Source organism: Micromonas pusilla (genome assembly GCF_000151265.4).
Source record: "Micromonas pusilla CCMP1545 genomic scaffold MICPUCscaffold_3, whole genome shotgun sequence".
NCBI lineage: Eukaryota > Viridiplantae > Chlorophyta > Mamiellophyceae > Mamiellales > Mamiellaceae > Micromonas > Micromonas pusilla.
The window spans coordinates 147,514-161,992 of NW_003315884.1; the positions used below are offsets into that span (position 1 = coordinate 147,514).

A 14,479-nucleotide genomic window follows, 5' to 3' on the forward strand; every position below is an offset into this window, starting at 1 on the left:
GCGAGCGACAGCTCGAGGCGGAGCGCGCCGCGGCGAAGGCGTCCGTCCTCGCCGCGGTCGTGTCCACGAACATCGGCCGCGACTGCGACGCCGCGCAGCTCAGCGCCGTCGAGGAGTCTGTGCGACGGATGGAGGTGAGACTGCGACTGCTTCCCATACGACCCCGTTCGCGTAGTGCACGCCGTTCCTTGAGGACTTTTCCCGTCGTCACTCTTCACCCGCGCTTCCCTTTCAACGTTTGACCGGTAAGACGTTCGACTGACCGATCGCTTCACCCACGCAGGCGCTCAATCCGACGACGACGGCGCCCGCGCGCAGCGGGTTCATGCGCGGGCGTTGGTCCGCGGTGTTCACGACGTCGCGGCAGCTCTTGGGGATGGACAAGAAGCTGTCGATCACGCGGCAGAGCGGGCCGGTGTACTTCGCGCACGATGTAGAGGAAGGTCGGTCGGAGGTGCAGTTTACGTGGCCGGTGAAGGTGGATCGCGCCGCGTTGGAAATCGCGCCGGACGGTAGGAATCTCGAGCTGACGTTCGAGGCGACGAAAATTTTCGGACTGTTCGGGCTCCCCGGGTCGAAGAAGACGAGGGAGTACTCGCGCCTGGAGGTGACGTACGTGGACTTGGACATGATGCTGTGCCGCGGCGATAACGGGACGATCTACGTCATGGTCCAGACGAACAGCGCATACAGAATCGGGGACATGAGCTCGGCGAGCGCGAGTCGACAGCTGTCGTGAGGGAGGCGCGACGTCAGCACAGTGATACTTTATTAGCGATCAGTTATTAGCAAGGCAAGACGATTTTAATTTTCGATTCTTTAGTGTAAGGTTATTTATTTATTCGTTCGGTACGCGTGAGCGAGACCACGACGTACGTGTGCTACCCTCTAGTTCTATTCGTCGAAACAAACGTCTTTCCTTTCCGCGTCCCCGCGGCGGCGGGTCACTGAGACGCCCCGCCGCCGGTGACCTTAAACTTCGCGCGCATCTTCTCGTACCGCATCCCTAGCTTCTTCACGTCCATCGCGTCGCACGTGTCCTCCGGCCCGAACATCTTGTTCACGCGCGGCGGCGCATCGTCGTCGTAGACGCTCACGGCCATGGATATCTTTCCATGAAACGCGTGAAAAAACGTCAGCGCGCGCGCCGCCATCGCTTTTCGGCGTTCGATCGACGCGGCCGCGTACGCGTCCGGGGTTAACTCCCCGCCCGTGACCCGCGCGATGACCGCGGTCGGGACGTCGACGACGACCGCGCCGGTGCCGTCCTCGAAAACGGCTTTAACGCTCAACGTCCACGCGTTACTTCTTTCCTCTTCGCGGCGCAGCGCGAGCGTCCCGACCTTCGCCATCCAGCCGTAGAAGACGACGTTTTCCTTCTTCGTCGCCGCGGCGTGGGGCTTCGCCCCGCGCGCGGTCCTGAGCGCGGCGATCGCGGCGAGGTACGCGAACGGTTTGCTCTTGACGACGCCCATCGCCCATCCCGGGGACTTGCACGTCGTCGCCGCGGGCGCCGCCGCTGTCGCCGCCGCCGCCGCCGCCGCCGCCTCCTCTTTCGATCTCTGCTGCTGCTGCTGCTGATGCGACGCCGACGCCGACGCCGACGCCCGGCGCAACCTCTGCGACGACCGCGCGACGACCGGTGACGCCGCGTCCGGCTTCGCCGGCGTGTCGTCGTCGCTGGTGTCGTCTATCTTCACGGTCCGCTTTCTCTTCGCGGCGGCGACGGCGGCGGCGGCGGCGGGCGGCGGCGCGGCGACCGCGTGCGTCATCGTCTCCTGGTCGTTCGTCAGGTCGACCATCGGCGCGGGCTCGCGCGCTCTCGCGACCGGCGGCGGCGATGGACGCGCGGCTGCGACCGGAGGTCGCGCCGGCGCGGGCGGCTCTCGCGCGGGCGCCGCGGGCGGCGGCGCGGCCGCCGCCGCCGCCGCCGCCGCGCCGTTCGCGCCCGCTTCCCCCGCCGCCGCCCTCCTGACGGCTTCCTCCCTCCCCACCCGCGCGCCGCCGGCGGCGGCCGGTCGGTTCGGCCGCGCCCACGCCTCCACCGCGCGCCTTCTCCGCGCCTCCAGCGCGTCCACCCCCCCTCCGAGGATAGCCGCGCTCTCCTCCGTGAGAAACAGCTCGCCGCCTCTCACCTCCGCGTCCGTCACCGCCACCTTGCATCCCGCCTCCGTCAGCACCCCGAGCGCGCGTATCGGGCGATACTCCCACGCGACGACGCGCTGCTTCCCGTCCGTGAGCATCAGCTTCAGCGTCCGGTCGCCCCCCGCGCGCTTATCGACGTACCGATCGTTGAACGACGCGGTGACGTTCACGATCTCGTCGATCTGAAGGACGACGCGCCCCTCGACGACCGCGCCGTCGCGGAGCGTCGAGAGCGAGCTCGGGAGGACGCCCGATCCCGCGACGTTCATGTCCGCGCGCAAGAACTGGAGGTACATCTCGTCCGTGCTCTCCCTCGGCGACTTGCGATCGAAGCCGGGGACCGACGACGAGAGGTGCGTCGCGCACGCGTCGAGCCACGACGACGAGAGGTGGATGCCGAGCTCGGCGAAGGCGACGCGCGCGCGCTCGGCGGTCGTCGTCGTCGGCATCGCGAGGGGGGGGGGAGGGAGGGTCGTTCGCTCTCGCTCTCGCTTCACTCCCTCGCGCGCCGTCGGTCACGCGCGGAGGCGGCGACGTCGGGGTCGCCGGGGTGCCAACTTCGTCTGTTTCGCGCGCGGTTCGAAATCATTTTAAAGGAATCGTAATCGTCGAGACTACAACGGTTGTGTACAGTACGACGCCGCGCCGCCCCCTCGCTCTCTCTCCCTCTACGCCTTCTGCTTCTTCGCCGCGGGCTCGTCGCCGCCGCTCAAGCGCTTTCTGAAGTCCGGCTCCATCAGCTTCAACCCCTCGATCAGCGGCACCTTCGGCTCCCAGTTCAACAGCTTCTTCGCCTTGGAGATGTCCGGCTTCCGCCGTCCCGGATCGTCGCTCGTGTTCTCCTTGAACACCGTCGTCGCGTCCGGGTTCACGACCTCGCGCACCTTATCCGCGAGCTCCTTCATCGTGAACTCCCCGGGGTTCCCGATGTTGATCGGGCCCGTGTGCTCGCCGTCCATGAGCGCGACCAGCCCGGCGACCAGATCGCTCACGTACTGAAACGACCGCGTCTGCGAGCCGTCGCCGTAGATTGTCATCGGCGTGTTCTCTATCGCTTGCTTCACAAAGTTGGACACCACGCGTCCGTCGTCTAACGCCATCCGCGGGCCGTACGTGTTGAAGATGCGCGCGACGCGAATCTCGAGCCCGTGCTCGCGGTAGTAATCGAAAGCCAACGTCTCCGCGCACCGCTTGCCCTCGTCGTAGCACGACCGCTCGCCGATCGGGTTGACGTTCCCCCAGTACTCCTCCGTCTGCGGGTGCTGCAGCGGGTCGCCGTACACCTCGGAGGTGGACGTGAGCAGGAAGCGCGCCTTGACGCGCTTCGCGAGGCCGAGCATGTTGAGCGTGCCTATGACGTTCGTCTTGATCGTCTTCACGGGGTTGAACTTGTAGTGCACGGGCGACGCCGGGCACGCGAGGTGGTAGACCTGGTCGCACTCGAGGAGGATGGGCTCGACGACGTCGTGGCGGATGACCTCGAAGCGCGGGTTGCCGATGTGATGCGCGATGTTATCTCTGGAGCCGGTGAAGAAGTTGTCGAGGCACATGACGTGATCGCCGCGCTTCATGAGGAAATCGATGAGGTGCGATCCCACGAACCCGGCGCCGCCGGTGACGAGGACGCGGTTGATGCCCTTCACGCCGGGGCGGGGTTTCGCTTTGATCAGGGTGTTGCCTTTGTCGTCCATGGTGGCGCGATGTTGGACGCGTTGGACGGCCGGCGACGGTGCGGTGAGGTGTGCGCGCGCGCGCCGACGCGAGATCGACGCGACCTCCGACGACGAACAGAAAAATACCGTCAGAAACGACAGCACTGATCGATTGACAGAAGCGCGCGGCATCGGCACGATATTCGTGGTCGCGACGCGACGAGGAGCGGACACGCGGCGCGATGTTCTGATACACAGAGTAGTGATAGTATTATTGAAACGTCGCGCGCGCGTGCGTTTCATCATCACACCACGCAGGCTACGCCATCTTAAACACGCGCGAGGTGCGGTCGTCGGACGCGGTGGCGACGAGCGCGCCGTCCGGCGACGTCGCGAATCCCAACACCGGCCCGGCGTGGCCGTGGCGCGTCGCCGTGCACGTCCCGACGCGCGTGTCCCACAGACGCACCGCGCCGTCCACGCTCGAGCTGCGATCGATCGACGCGACGTCGAGGAGGACGCGGGAGGGAGAGGGAAGGTCAGGAAGGTCGGCGACGCGTTCGGGACGGCGGGTCGCGAGCGAAGGAGGGAGAGAGAAGAGAACGCAGCGAACGCGACGCGAAAAAAATGTAGCCCGACGCAGGTTGTTCATTCGCGCACGATGAGCGCGATGCACCGTAGTGTTGTCGAGCGCGTCGGGTGTCGCAAACTGTTGTCCACCGCCGCGCCGGCACTGGCAGCCGGGCGAGGCCCTTTCGTTGCTTCGGACGCGGAGCGGAACGGAACGGAACGAGAAGAGCGAAGAGGGAAAGGAAGAAAAACGCCGACCGCCGCCGCCGCCGCCGCCGCCGCCGACGACGCCGACGACGCCGACGACGCCGACGACGCCGCCGACGCCGACGACGCTTCGCGCGTTCGCACCTGTACAAACACGCGGTCCCCGGGATCCATCTCAGCGCGCTGACAGCCCCCCCGTGCTGAAGCGTGTTCCGCGGCTGCAGCGTGTTCAGATCCCAGCACACGAGCTTCCCGTCGATCGCCCCGGAGGCGGCGAACGGAAAGTCGCCGCTGAGGGTCGTTCCATACAAAGCGAAGTCGGGGTGGAGTTGAAAGGCGTCAGATGGAGTTGAAAGGCGTCGAGGGCGGGGATTGAAAGCGAGGGACCCTGGGCGGAGAGAGACGCCGGCAAAAGTCCTTAAGGATCGGCGTTCACCACGCCCACGCGGTCGTATGGGGACCAGTGTATAGAACGCGCCTGAGTCCGACGCACTCCAACGTCTCCGCGTGCGCCACCAGCGTCCCCAACACCTTCCCGGAGACGCCGCTGATCAACCGCGCGGTGTTGTCCTCGCTTCCAGTCAGCATCAGCCCCTCCGTGGTGGGATGAAAGTCCACGCACGTGACCGGGCCGTCGTGGTACGGGTGCCCGAAAAATTGCGTCTTGCACTCCCCCGTCCTCGGCGCCCAGACTCTGAGCGAGCCGTCGTGCGACCCGGTGACGACGGTCTTCCCGTCGGGCGAGAACCCGCCGCACAGCACCGTGTTCGAGTGCCCGGCGAAGATCTGCATCGCGGCGCCGTCGTCCGCGTTCCACATCCACGCGGTGTAGTCCTCGCTCCCGGCGAGGAGGACGTTCCCCTTCGGGTGCCACCGGACCCATTCCAAGCCGCCGCCGGGGCCTTCGAGCGTTCGCACCGCCGCGCCCGTGGCCGCGTTCCAGATCATCGCGCGGCCGTCGAGGCCGCCGGACGCGAGCAGCGCGCCGTCGTGGTTGAACGCGAGGTCGGATATCGTGTCGGCGTGCCCGCGGAGGTCCACGCTCGCGGAGACGGTCGCGGAGACGCCGTCGGCGGCGGCGGAGAGACGATGCAACTTGGCGAGATCGTCGCCGCCGCCCGTCGCGAAGACGTCCGGCGCCGTCGGCGACCACGCGACCGCGAACACGGGCTTCGCGTGCGACGACACGACCGCGATCGCGTCGTCCGAGGGCGGGACGATCGCGTCGCCGGCGGCGTCGCGGTCGTCCACGATCGCGTCGCCGCCTCCGGCCGCCGCCGCCGCCGCGTCGTCGGTTTCGTCGTCCGATTCCGACATCGGCGCGTCGTCCTCCTCGTCGAGGTCGGCGACGACCTCCGTGTCCGGCGCGTCCTCGTCGATGAACGCGGGCTCCATGTCGTCGTCGTCGGGCGGCGGCGGCGGCGGCGCCGTCGCTCTGGGGCCGACGAGGTCGTCCAGGTGGCTCATGGCGCGCGCGCTCCCTCACCGGCGCTTCTTACGACGCGCCTCGCGGCCTCGCGGCTCGTCGTCGTCGGGCGGCGCCGGAGCGTCCTCGTCCTCCTCGAGAACGACGCGCCGCGGTCGTCTCGCGCGCGCCGGCGCGTCGTCGCGAGGGAGCGAGAGGTAGTACGCGGTCGCGAGGACGCCGAGGAGGACGCCGAAGGGGCCCGCGGTGGATTCCACGCCGAGACGTTCGCTCAACGATATCAGCCACGCGTCCATGCGCGGGGCGCGCGCGGCGTTCTGCGGCGGCGAAGATCGCGACGAGTGCTTTCAGGAAAAAAAAAGTGACGAAAAGAATGCGAAATGGAAGGTTGCCGTCTTCCTCCGCGCCCGCCACTCTGATCTCGCGCGCGGCACGTCACGCCGAAACTCTCGTCGCCGTCGAACGCGTCATCACGATGCTCCGACGCGCGCTTCATAAACTCGCGGCCGCGGCCGTGGCCGCGCGCGGCGCCCCCGCTCGCGGGTCCGGCGCGGCGCGTCGCCCCCTCGCGACGTGGCGCCTCCCGAGCGGCGCGGGCGCGCGGGGGGGCGCGTCCGCCGCCGCGGCGGCGCGCGCGCCGTCGACGCCGCCGTCGCTCCTCCGCGCGGGCTGGAGTGGCGGCAGGAGAGGCATCTTCATCCAGACGCAGACGACGCCCAACCCGGCGTCGCTCATGTTCATGCCCGGCAAGCCCGTCAACCCGGACGCGCCGCCGTTGAACTTCGCGACGCCGCGCGAGGCGATGGCGTCGCCGCTCGCGAAGAAGCTCTTCGCCATCGACGGCGTCGTCTCCGTCTTCTTCGGCGCGGACTACGTCACGGTCACGAAGAACGAGACGCACGAGTGGGGCGTGTTAAAGCCCGAGGTATTCGCCGCGGTGATGGATCACTACGCGTCCGGCGACCCGCTCGTCTCAGGTGCGTTCTATACAAACGTTTTTCACCCATCGCCCGGTTTCAACGTTTGATCGCTTCCCCTTTCAACTGATCGATGAACTATTTTTGTATGGAATGGCCCTCAGACGACGCCGAGCTCGTCGCGGCGGGGACCGCGATCGCGGACGACGACGACGAGATCGTCGCGATGATCAAAGAGCTCCTGGAGACGCGCATCCGCCCCGCGGTCGCGGAGGACGGCGGGGACATCGTGTACAAGGGGTGGGACGAGAGCACGGGGGTGGTCACCGTGCAGATGCGCGGCGCGTGCGACGGATGCCCGTCGTCGAGCGTGACGCTCAAGTCGGGGATCGAGAACATGCTGCGGCATTACGTCCCGGAGGTGAAGGAGGTGGTGCAGGAGACGGAGGCGGGGGACATGGACCTACTGGACATGGCGACCATGAACCGTTAGTGACGATGACGCGCGCAAGGGAGGGGGGGGGGGAGAGGCGAAGCAGTGACGGCGTCCTTACTACGAGATAAGGTGCGTCCTATACACTGGTCCCCATACGACCGCGTCGGCGTGGTGAACGCCGATCCTTAAGGACTTTGCCCGTCGTATCTCTCCGCCCACCCCTCGCTTTCAATCCCCGCCTTCGACGCCTTTCAACTCCACCTGACGCCTTTGAACTCCACCCCGACTTTCGCTTGTATAGAACAGCCCTAATAGGAAAAAAGAGTTTGTCGTCGTCCATCGCGACGTCTCGTCTCTCCGCCGCCGGCTGCTACTCGAACGCGCTCTCGATCGTGTCCTTCACCGGCGCGACCGCGACGCCCGAGGTCCGCCGCCTCAGCAGCGCGCCCTCGCGCTCGTCCGCCGGGCGCAGCGCCGCGCACAACGCGTCCGCGCAAAGCCTCAGCTCCTCCAGAGACCCCTCCAACCCGTGCCTCGCCAGCCGCGCCTTAAACGCGCTCACCGGGAGCGTCCCCAACCCTTCCGCGCGCTCGCCCTTCCTGTCCACGAACCCGTCGTCGCCGCCCTCCCACTCCGCGTCCACGAGCGCTTCGACGCACTCGTCGAGGCCGCGCGCGAGGAGAGAGTGCGTCTCGAGCGCGGCGCGGAATCGCGTCAACGGCATCGCGTCCACGAAGGACGCCGCCGTCGTCTTCCCGCCGGGGACGCTCCCGCTCCCGCTCCCGCTCCCGCCGCCGTCGCGGATCCATCGCTCGAGCTCGCCGCTGAGCTTCTCTCGCGCGAGAGTGGCCTGGAACGCGAGCTTCGACGGCGTCATCGGCGGCGACGTCGGCGCGGACCCGGACCCGGACCCGGACCCGGACCCGCCGCCGCCGCCGCCGCCGCCGACGCGCTTCCACTCGCGCGCGAGCTTATGCACGAGGCGCACGAGCGGGTCCGCGTCCACGCCGCACCTCTCCAGCTGGTCCCGCAAGCTCCCCACCTTGTGCCTCTTGAAGTCCACGACCGTCTTCCCAGCGCGCATCCTCGCCTTGAGCTTCGCCTTAGGGTCGTTCCATACGAGCGAATGTCGGGGTGGAGTTCAAAGGCGTCAGATGGAGTTGAAAGGCGTCGATGGCGGGGATTGAAAGTGAGGGTTGGGCGGAGAGATGCGCCGGGGAAAGTCCTTAAGGATCGGCGTTCACCACGCCAACGCGGTCGTATGGGGACCAGTGTATAGAACGCACCTTTCGCTCCGCGCGGACGTCCGCCATTCGCCGCCGCGCTCGGACGCTCGACGCGACGCTCCGCCCGCTCCCGCGGCTCGCGACGCTCGCGGCGTCGTCGTTCTCCCCAGTGGCGTTCTCTCCGAGACCCGCCGCCGCCGCCTCGTCGTCGTCGTCGTCGTCGTCGTCGTCGGAGTCTGTCTGGTTCTCGTGGTTCAGTTGGTACCGTTTCATCCCCGCGGCGACGAAGTGCCGGTACGCGCTCTCCTGAGGGCCGTTCCGTGCGTGAGCGCGCGCATCATCGGTCAGTCGAAAGGGACTGACCCGCGCGATCGAACGTCGAAACCGAGCGGCGGGCGGGCGAAAAACAAACGTGCACGCGGTGCGCACCTCTATGGCGCCCGTCAGCCTCGTCAACGCGTCGTGCGAAATCTTGCGCCGCCGTAATTCCTCCCGGAACGCCTCCACGGACAGGTCCCACGCCTCGGACACGAGCGCCTCGACGCCGTCGACGCCGCGGTACGCCTCGCCGGGCCCCGACGCGTTCGCGTTGCCGCGCACCTCGTCGCGGAGCGCGTCGACGACGCCGGTGAGTCCGCCGAAGAACGCCGCGTCGTCGCGGGCGCGCGCGTCGTCGCGGCGTCGGCGCGCGGCGTCCTCCTCCGCCGCGCGCTTCGCGCGCTCCGCCTCGCGGATCGCCTCGCGCGCGGCGCGGGCGTGGTCCTCCTCGAGGCGCTTCGCGCGGCGCGCGGCGCGCGCCTCCGCGTTGAGACGCTCGGCGTTGGTGATCTCCGCGAGTTCGGCGCTGAGGGCCGAGGGTCGAGGGCGGTGAGTTCCGCGCGGCGGCGACGGCGGGGCGGAGTCGAGGGGTGCGTCGGGTGGAGTTGAACGGCGTCGAGGCGCGTCGGGATTGAAAGCGGCGAGGGGTACTGAGTGAGCGGAGAGAAAAAAAAAGCGCGCCGGGGGCGAAAGTCCTCGAGGAACGGCGTGCACCGCGCGGACGCGGTCGCGCGGGGACGAGCGCGTGATTCTATAGAACGCACCCGAACGTCGCGCGCGCGGCGTCGGCGTCGCGCGCGAGCGCCTCGAGCGTCGCCTTGAGGTCCCTCCGCGCCTCCAGCTCGTCGTCCAGGAACGCGGTCCAGATGCGCGCGGCGTGCGGCGTGCTCAGGTCCGTCGGCCCGACCGCGGTGAGCTCGACGGCCGGGAACGCGGCGTTGCGAAACACGCAGACGAGCTTCGTCGTCGTCGCCGGCGCCGGCGAAGCGTCTACGTCTGACGACGGCGTCGTCGACGTCTTCTCGCCGTTCGCGTCGTTCTCCTTCTTCTCCTCCGCGGCGCCTTCGCCGTCCGCGTCGTTCTCCTTTGCCGGCGGCTTCGCCTCGCGCGTCGTCCACGTCCACGTCGCCGCCTTCGGCGGCCCTCCTCCTCCTCCTCCTCGCGCGGCGTCGGACGCGCGCACGAATCGGAACGGCGAGCGCCTCGCGTGCGACCCGTCCGCCGCGAGCGGCGTCACCGCGAGGCACGCGTCGCGCGCGGCCGGCGACCGGAGCGCGACGTCGCGCCCGCGCAGGACGTCGACGACGACGCGCGATTCGCGGTCGGAGAGCGTCGCGTCGGACCCGGCGACGAGCGCGTGCTCGACGCCCTCGGACGTCGACGCCGCGTCGTCGACCACGACGTCTTCCAGATTCGTCACGACCGCGAGGCGCAGCGGGACGTCGCCCGCGCGGAGGACGACGACGTCGAGGTCGCGCGCGCGCGACAGCGCGACCCCGGGGGGGAGGACGTTCGGGACGTCGGGGAAGCCCCGACGCGGGCGCGAGGGCGCGCCGCCCATCGGTCGGTTCGCGCGGGCGTCGCGGAGTGACGCCGTTCGTTCGCCGCGCGCGGGCATCAAACGGTCGCCCCCGGCCAGCGGCAAGCTGGCAAGCTGAGGTCGGTCGCTCCGTCGCCGGTGGAGGATGACGACGGGCCGCGCGCGTCTCGCGCGTCGCGCGCAGACCACCGCGCGCTCGGACAGGGAGCCGCGAGCGGGGAGCTGTCGACGCGCTCGCGTGAGGAGGTGCGCGCCGCTTGCCTCGAGTCCCGCGCGCCGTCGCGTTCGTCGCGGCGACGTCGCTCGCGGCGGTCGCCAACCCTAGCTCGTCCACCCTCGACTCTTCGCGATCGATCCCTCCTCCTCCGCGCGATCGAACGAACGATCGATCGATCGATCGCCACACTGGTCCCCATACGACCGCGTTCGCGTGGTGAACGCCGATCCTTAAGGACTTTACTTCCGCGCGCTCGATCGTCTCGCTCACCCCACTCCCTCCCCCCTCCCACGTCGCCTCCCCACCCGCAGACGCGCGGAGAAGAAGCGAGAGCGGAGAAGAGAAGACGCGCGACGATGTCCGCGGCGGCGACGGGCGAGGAGACGAGCGCGACGTCGAGCGTCCTCTTCAGCGTGCACAAGCACCTCCAGTCGAAGTGCGCGAGTCGCAGCGCGGCGTACCTGGCGTGCAAGAAGAACGACAAAAACCCGGAGGCGTGCCTGCGGGAGGGCAACGCGGTGACCGCGTGCATGGCGGACCTGCTCGGGGATCTGAAGAGCAAGTGCCCGAAGGAGTTGAACGCGTACGCGGAGTGCATGGATTACCGATCCAACACCTTCGACAAATGCCGCAGAGAGCAAGCCGCCTTCGAGGAGAAGTGTCCCTTGTAGGCGGCCGGCGGCGCGAATGGAATGGAATGGAATGGAATGGAATCGAGTGATGGAATCAAATCGGATCGGATCGCGGGAGGCGCGCGACGTGATAGAGGAGTAACGTCTCCGTGTAAGGTGTTATGTTTTCATAACCGCGACGTACGTCCCCGCGACGTCCCCCCGCCCCGCGCCGCCCGTCCGTCCCGAACCCCCGAACCCCGACGCCCGCCCGCCCGCCTCGCCTACCGCGGCTGTCGCTCGACGACCCTCGCGCCGCCGGTGGCCACCTTCTCCACCACCGCCTTCCTCTTCACGAAGTGCACGCACTGAATGACGTCCCCGGGCTTGACGTCCGCGTGATCCGCGAGGCTGAGGGTCGAGGGTCCATTCAAAGCGATGGCGGGGTGGAGTTGAAAGGCGTCAGATGGAGTTGAAAGGCGTCGATGGCGGGGATTGAAAGCGAGGGATGGGCGGAGAGACACGCCGGGAAAAGTCCTTAAGGATCGGCGTTCACCACGCCAACGCGGTCGTATGGGGACTAGTGTATAGAACGCACCTCACGCCGCATTCGGTGCCCTTGCCGACGGTCGTCACCTCCAGGCGGTGCCGACGGATGGACTGCGCGTCGAGCAGTCCCTCGTGCACGGGCTCGCCGTCTCGCAAGAGCCGAAACTTTTCAACCGCGCTGAAGCTCCCGCTGTTCACCACGCACCCGGCGACCATGTTCGCCTTGTTCCCTCGTCGACCGCTCAGGTCGAAGACTTGCCGCACCTCCGCCTCGCCCAAGACCTCCTCGTGCAGGCGCTCGGGGGCTGAGGGGCGTTGTTCCGCGCGAAGCGACGGCGGGGTGGAGTCGAAAGGCGTCAGAAGCGGAGCTGAAAGGCGTCGCGGTGTGTCGGGATTGAAACCGTGGGACCCTGGGCGGAGAGATGCGCCGGGAGATAAAGTCCTCGAGAAACGGCGTTCAGCACGCGAACGCGGTCGTACGGGAACCAGCGTGAGGAGAACGCGCCTAAGCCGCCCAAGAGCTCGCCGACGGCGTCGAGGAGGTGGTAGATGACTTTCCGGTTCACGATGACGACGCCGGCGTCTTTCGCCGCTTTTTCGACGACGTTCGAGACCTGGACGTTGAACGCGAGGATGGGCCCGCCGATCGCGGCCGCGAGCGCGACGTCGCTCTCGCTGACCGCGCCGACGCCGACGTAGACCACCTTGACGCCGACGGAGGACGTCCCCAGCCCGAGCAGAGAATCTCGCACCGCCTCGGCGGTGCCCTGGACGTCCGCCTTGACGATGGCGCACAGGTCGCTGTTCACGCTCTCCGCGGCTCGCGCGTCCGCGTCGTCGTCGATCTCGAGGTCGAGCAGATCCCCGAGCGTGCCATCCTTGTCCGCCTCGTACATCGTCCGCGCTTTCACGCCCTCTCTGCGCAGCTTGCTCTTGTTGGCCATCTTTTTTATGTTCGCCTTGCCGCGTTCGCCGAGCGGCGCGTGCGTGTGCTCGAGGACAAACTGCCTGTCGTCGCCGACGGATAACGCCGCGAGGCGAGCCGTTTCTATGCGATCCGCGCGCGCGGTCGCGACTCTTCGCGCGCGCTCTTCCGTGGCGACGACCATCACGGAGTCGCCCGCGCTCGGGACGCCGCGCAAGCCCGTGATCTCGAACGGCTCCGACGGACCGCACGACTCGACGTCGACGCCGCCGTCGCCGATGAGCCGTCGAACGCGGCCGTAATGCGTCCCCGCGACGACGTGCTCGCCGATACCGACGACGCCGCGCCGTAAGAGCCCGGTCACGACCGCGCCGTGGCCTTTATCCAGCCGCGCTTCGAGGATGACGCCGACGCCCTCGCAGTCGCGTCGCGCGGTCAAGTTGAGGCTCTGCGACGATGCGATTGGTCGAGGGAATCCACGCGTCAGTAACGCGTACACGGGATTGGTGGATTGAATTCACACGTGTCAAAAAGTGAGGTTCCCCGCGCGCGAAAGAAGAGAAGTCCGTAAGAAAGGACGCGCGACGCGCGAACGGGGTCGTACGGGGAGCAGTCGCACCTCCGCCTCCAAAAACAACGCCATCTCGAGGTCCTCCATGCCCTGCCCAGTCATCGCGCTCACCTCGACGCACTGCACGTCGCCGCCGTGCGACTCCAACGCGATCCCCATCGCGTGAAGCTCGTCGCGGACGCGCGACGGGTCCGCGCCGTCGCGGTCGCATTTCGTTATCGCGACGACGAACTTACAATTCGCCGCGAGAATGTGCGCCGCCGCCTCCCTCGTCTGCGGCATCACGCCGTCGTCCGCGGCGCACACGAGCACGGCGACGTCCGTCACGCTCGCACCGCGCCGCCGCATCGCGCTGAACGCCGCGTGGCCCGGGGTGTCGAGGAACGTGAGCTCGCCGCCGCCGCCGCACTTCACGACGAACGCGCCGAGATGCTGACGGTCGTTCCGTACGAGCGTTTTGAATGTCGGGGTGGAGTTCAAAGGCGTCAGAAGCGGAGTTGAAAGGCGTCGAGGTGTGTCGGGATTGAAAGCGAGGGATGGGCGGAGAGACGCGCCGGGAAAAGTACTTAAGGAACGGCGTTCACCACGCCGACGCGGTCGTATGGGGACCAGTATGAGATAGAACGCGCCTGCGTGATGCCTCCGGCTTCGCCGTCGGCGACGTTGGCGCTCCGCAGCCTGTCCAACAGCGTCGTCTTCCCGTGGTCGACGTGGCCCATGACCGCGACGACCGCGCGTCTGGGGAGCTCGAGCGGGGTGCCGTCCGCCGACGTGGCGGACGGTGATTCGTCGTCGACGACTTCCACGTCGACGCCGAGCTCGACGGCGCAGAGTTCGATGACGTCGGCGGAGACGGTTTCCTCGAGACTCGCGGGGGGTTCCCCGAGGTCGATAAGCACCGTCTCGATCCTCCGCGGGGAGCACTTCAGCAGCCTCGCGAGCTCGGCGATCGTCACGCCCGTCTTGACGACCGTCGCTCTCGGCGCCTCCGGCTTCTTCTTCTTCTTCTTCTTCTTCTTCGGCGGAGTCTGCCCGTCGGACGACGACGACGTTTTCGATCTCGCGTCGGCCCCCCCCGCTCGTCCGCCGTCCGTCTCGCCGTGGCCGCTCGCGCCCGCGCTCGCGTTCGCGCCCGCGAGCGCGGCGAAGCGTCCGTGCAGCGCTTTCGG

At 68.1% G+C, this 14,479-nt stretch overlaps 7 protein-coding genes across 7 annotated transcripts; 2 read left to right on the forward strand and 5 right to left on the reverse strand.

Annotated features, from left to right (window-relative positions):
• Window positions 1-944: 944 nt before the first annotated feature.
• MICPUCDRAFT_55922 (uncharacterized protein) lies at window positions 945-2,594 on the reverse strand (the record flags this gene model as incomplete). Its single annotated transcript, XM_003057067.1, has 1 exon — window positions 945-2,594. The coding sequence occupies one exon, from the start codon at window positions 2,592-2,594 to the stop codon at window positions 945-947; it is 1,650 nt and encodes a 549-aa protein (XP_003057113.1).
• A 219-nt stretch (window positions 2,595-2,813) lies between these two features.
• MICPUCDRAFT_32069 (uncharacterized protein) lies at window positions 2,814-3,860 on the reverse strand (the record flags this gene model as incomplete). Its single annotated transcript, XM_003057068.1, has 1 exon — window positions 2,814-3,860. Exon 1 carries the CDS (start codon window positions 3,834-3,836, stop codon window positions 2,814-2,816), a length of 1,023 nt encoding a protein of 340 aa, XP_003057114.1. The 5' UTR covers window positions 3,837-3,860.
• Window positions 3,861-4,116: 256 nt separating this feature from the next.
• Window positions 4,117-5,891, reverse strand: MICPUCDRAFT_32073 (uncharacterized protein; the record flags this gene model as incomplete). Its single annotated transcript, XM_003057069.1, has 3 exons — window positions 4,117-4,285; window positions 4,719-4,865; window positions 5,020-5,891. The coding sequence occupies 3 exons, from the start codon at window positions 5,889-5,891 to the stop codon at window positions 4,117-4,119; spliced, it is 1,188 nt and encodes a 395-aa protein (XP_003057115.1).
• A 779-nt stretch (window positions 5,892-6,670) lies between these two features.
• On the forward strand, window positions 6,671-7,686 carry MICPUCDRAFT_25448 (uncharacterized protein). Its single transcript, XM_003056615.1, has 2 exons — window positions 6,671-6,977; window positions 7,082-7,686. The coding sequence occupies exons 1-2, from the start codon at window positions 6,734-6,736 to the stop codon at window positions 7,408-7,410; spliced, it is 573 nt and encodes a 190-aa protein (XP_003056661.1). The 5' UTR covers window positions 6,671-6,733; the 3' UTR covers window positions 7,411-7,686.
• Window positions 7,687-7,723: 37 nt separating this feature from the next.
• MICPUCDRAFT_38538 (uncharacterized protein) lies at window positions 7,724-10,458 on the reverse strand (the record flags this gene model as incomplete). The annotated part of the gene is made up of 3 exons (XM_003057070.1): window positions 7,724-8,455; window positions 8,640-9,423; window positions 9,662-10,458. 3 exons carry the CDS (start codon window positions 10,456-10,458, stop codon window positions 7,724-7,726), a joined length of 2,313 nt encoding a protein of 770 aa, XP_003057116.1.
• Window positions 10,459-11,010: 552 nt separating this feature from the next.
• MICPUCDRAFT_32079 (uncharacterized protein) lies at window positions 11,011-11,325 on the forward strand (the record flags this gene model as incomplete). The annotated part of the gene is made up of 1 exon (XM_003056616.1): window positions 11,011-11,325. The coding sequence occupies one exon, from the start codon at window positions 11,011-11,013 to the stop codon at window positions 11,323-11,325; it is 315 nt and encodes a 104-aa protein (XP_003056662.1).
• Window positions 11,326-11,549: 224 nt separating this feature from the next.
• On the reverse strand, window positions 11,550-14,266 carry MICPUCDRAFT_15560 (uncharacterized protein; the record flags this gene model as incomplete). Its single annotated transcript, XM_003057071.1, has 6 exons — window positions 11,550-11,676; window positions 11,864-12,099; window positions 12,285-12,659; window positions 12,816-13,187; window positions 13,359-13,742; window positions 13,904-14,266. Coding segments are annotated over 6 exons (1,857 nt in total), but the record flags the coding sequence as incomplete, so codon positions are not given.
• Between the last annotated feature and the right edge of the window lie 213 nt (window positions 14,267-14,479).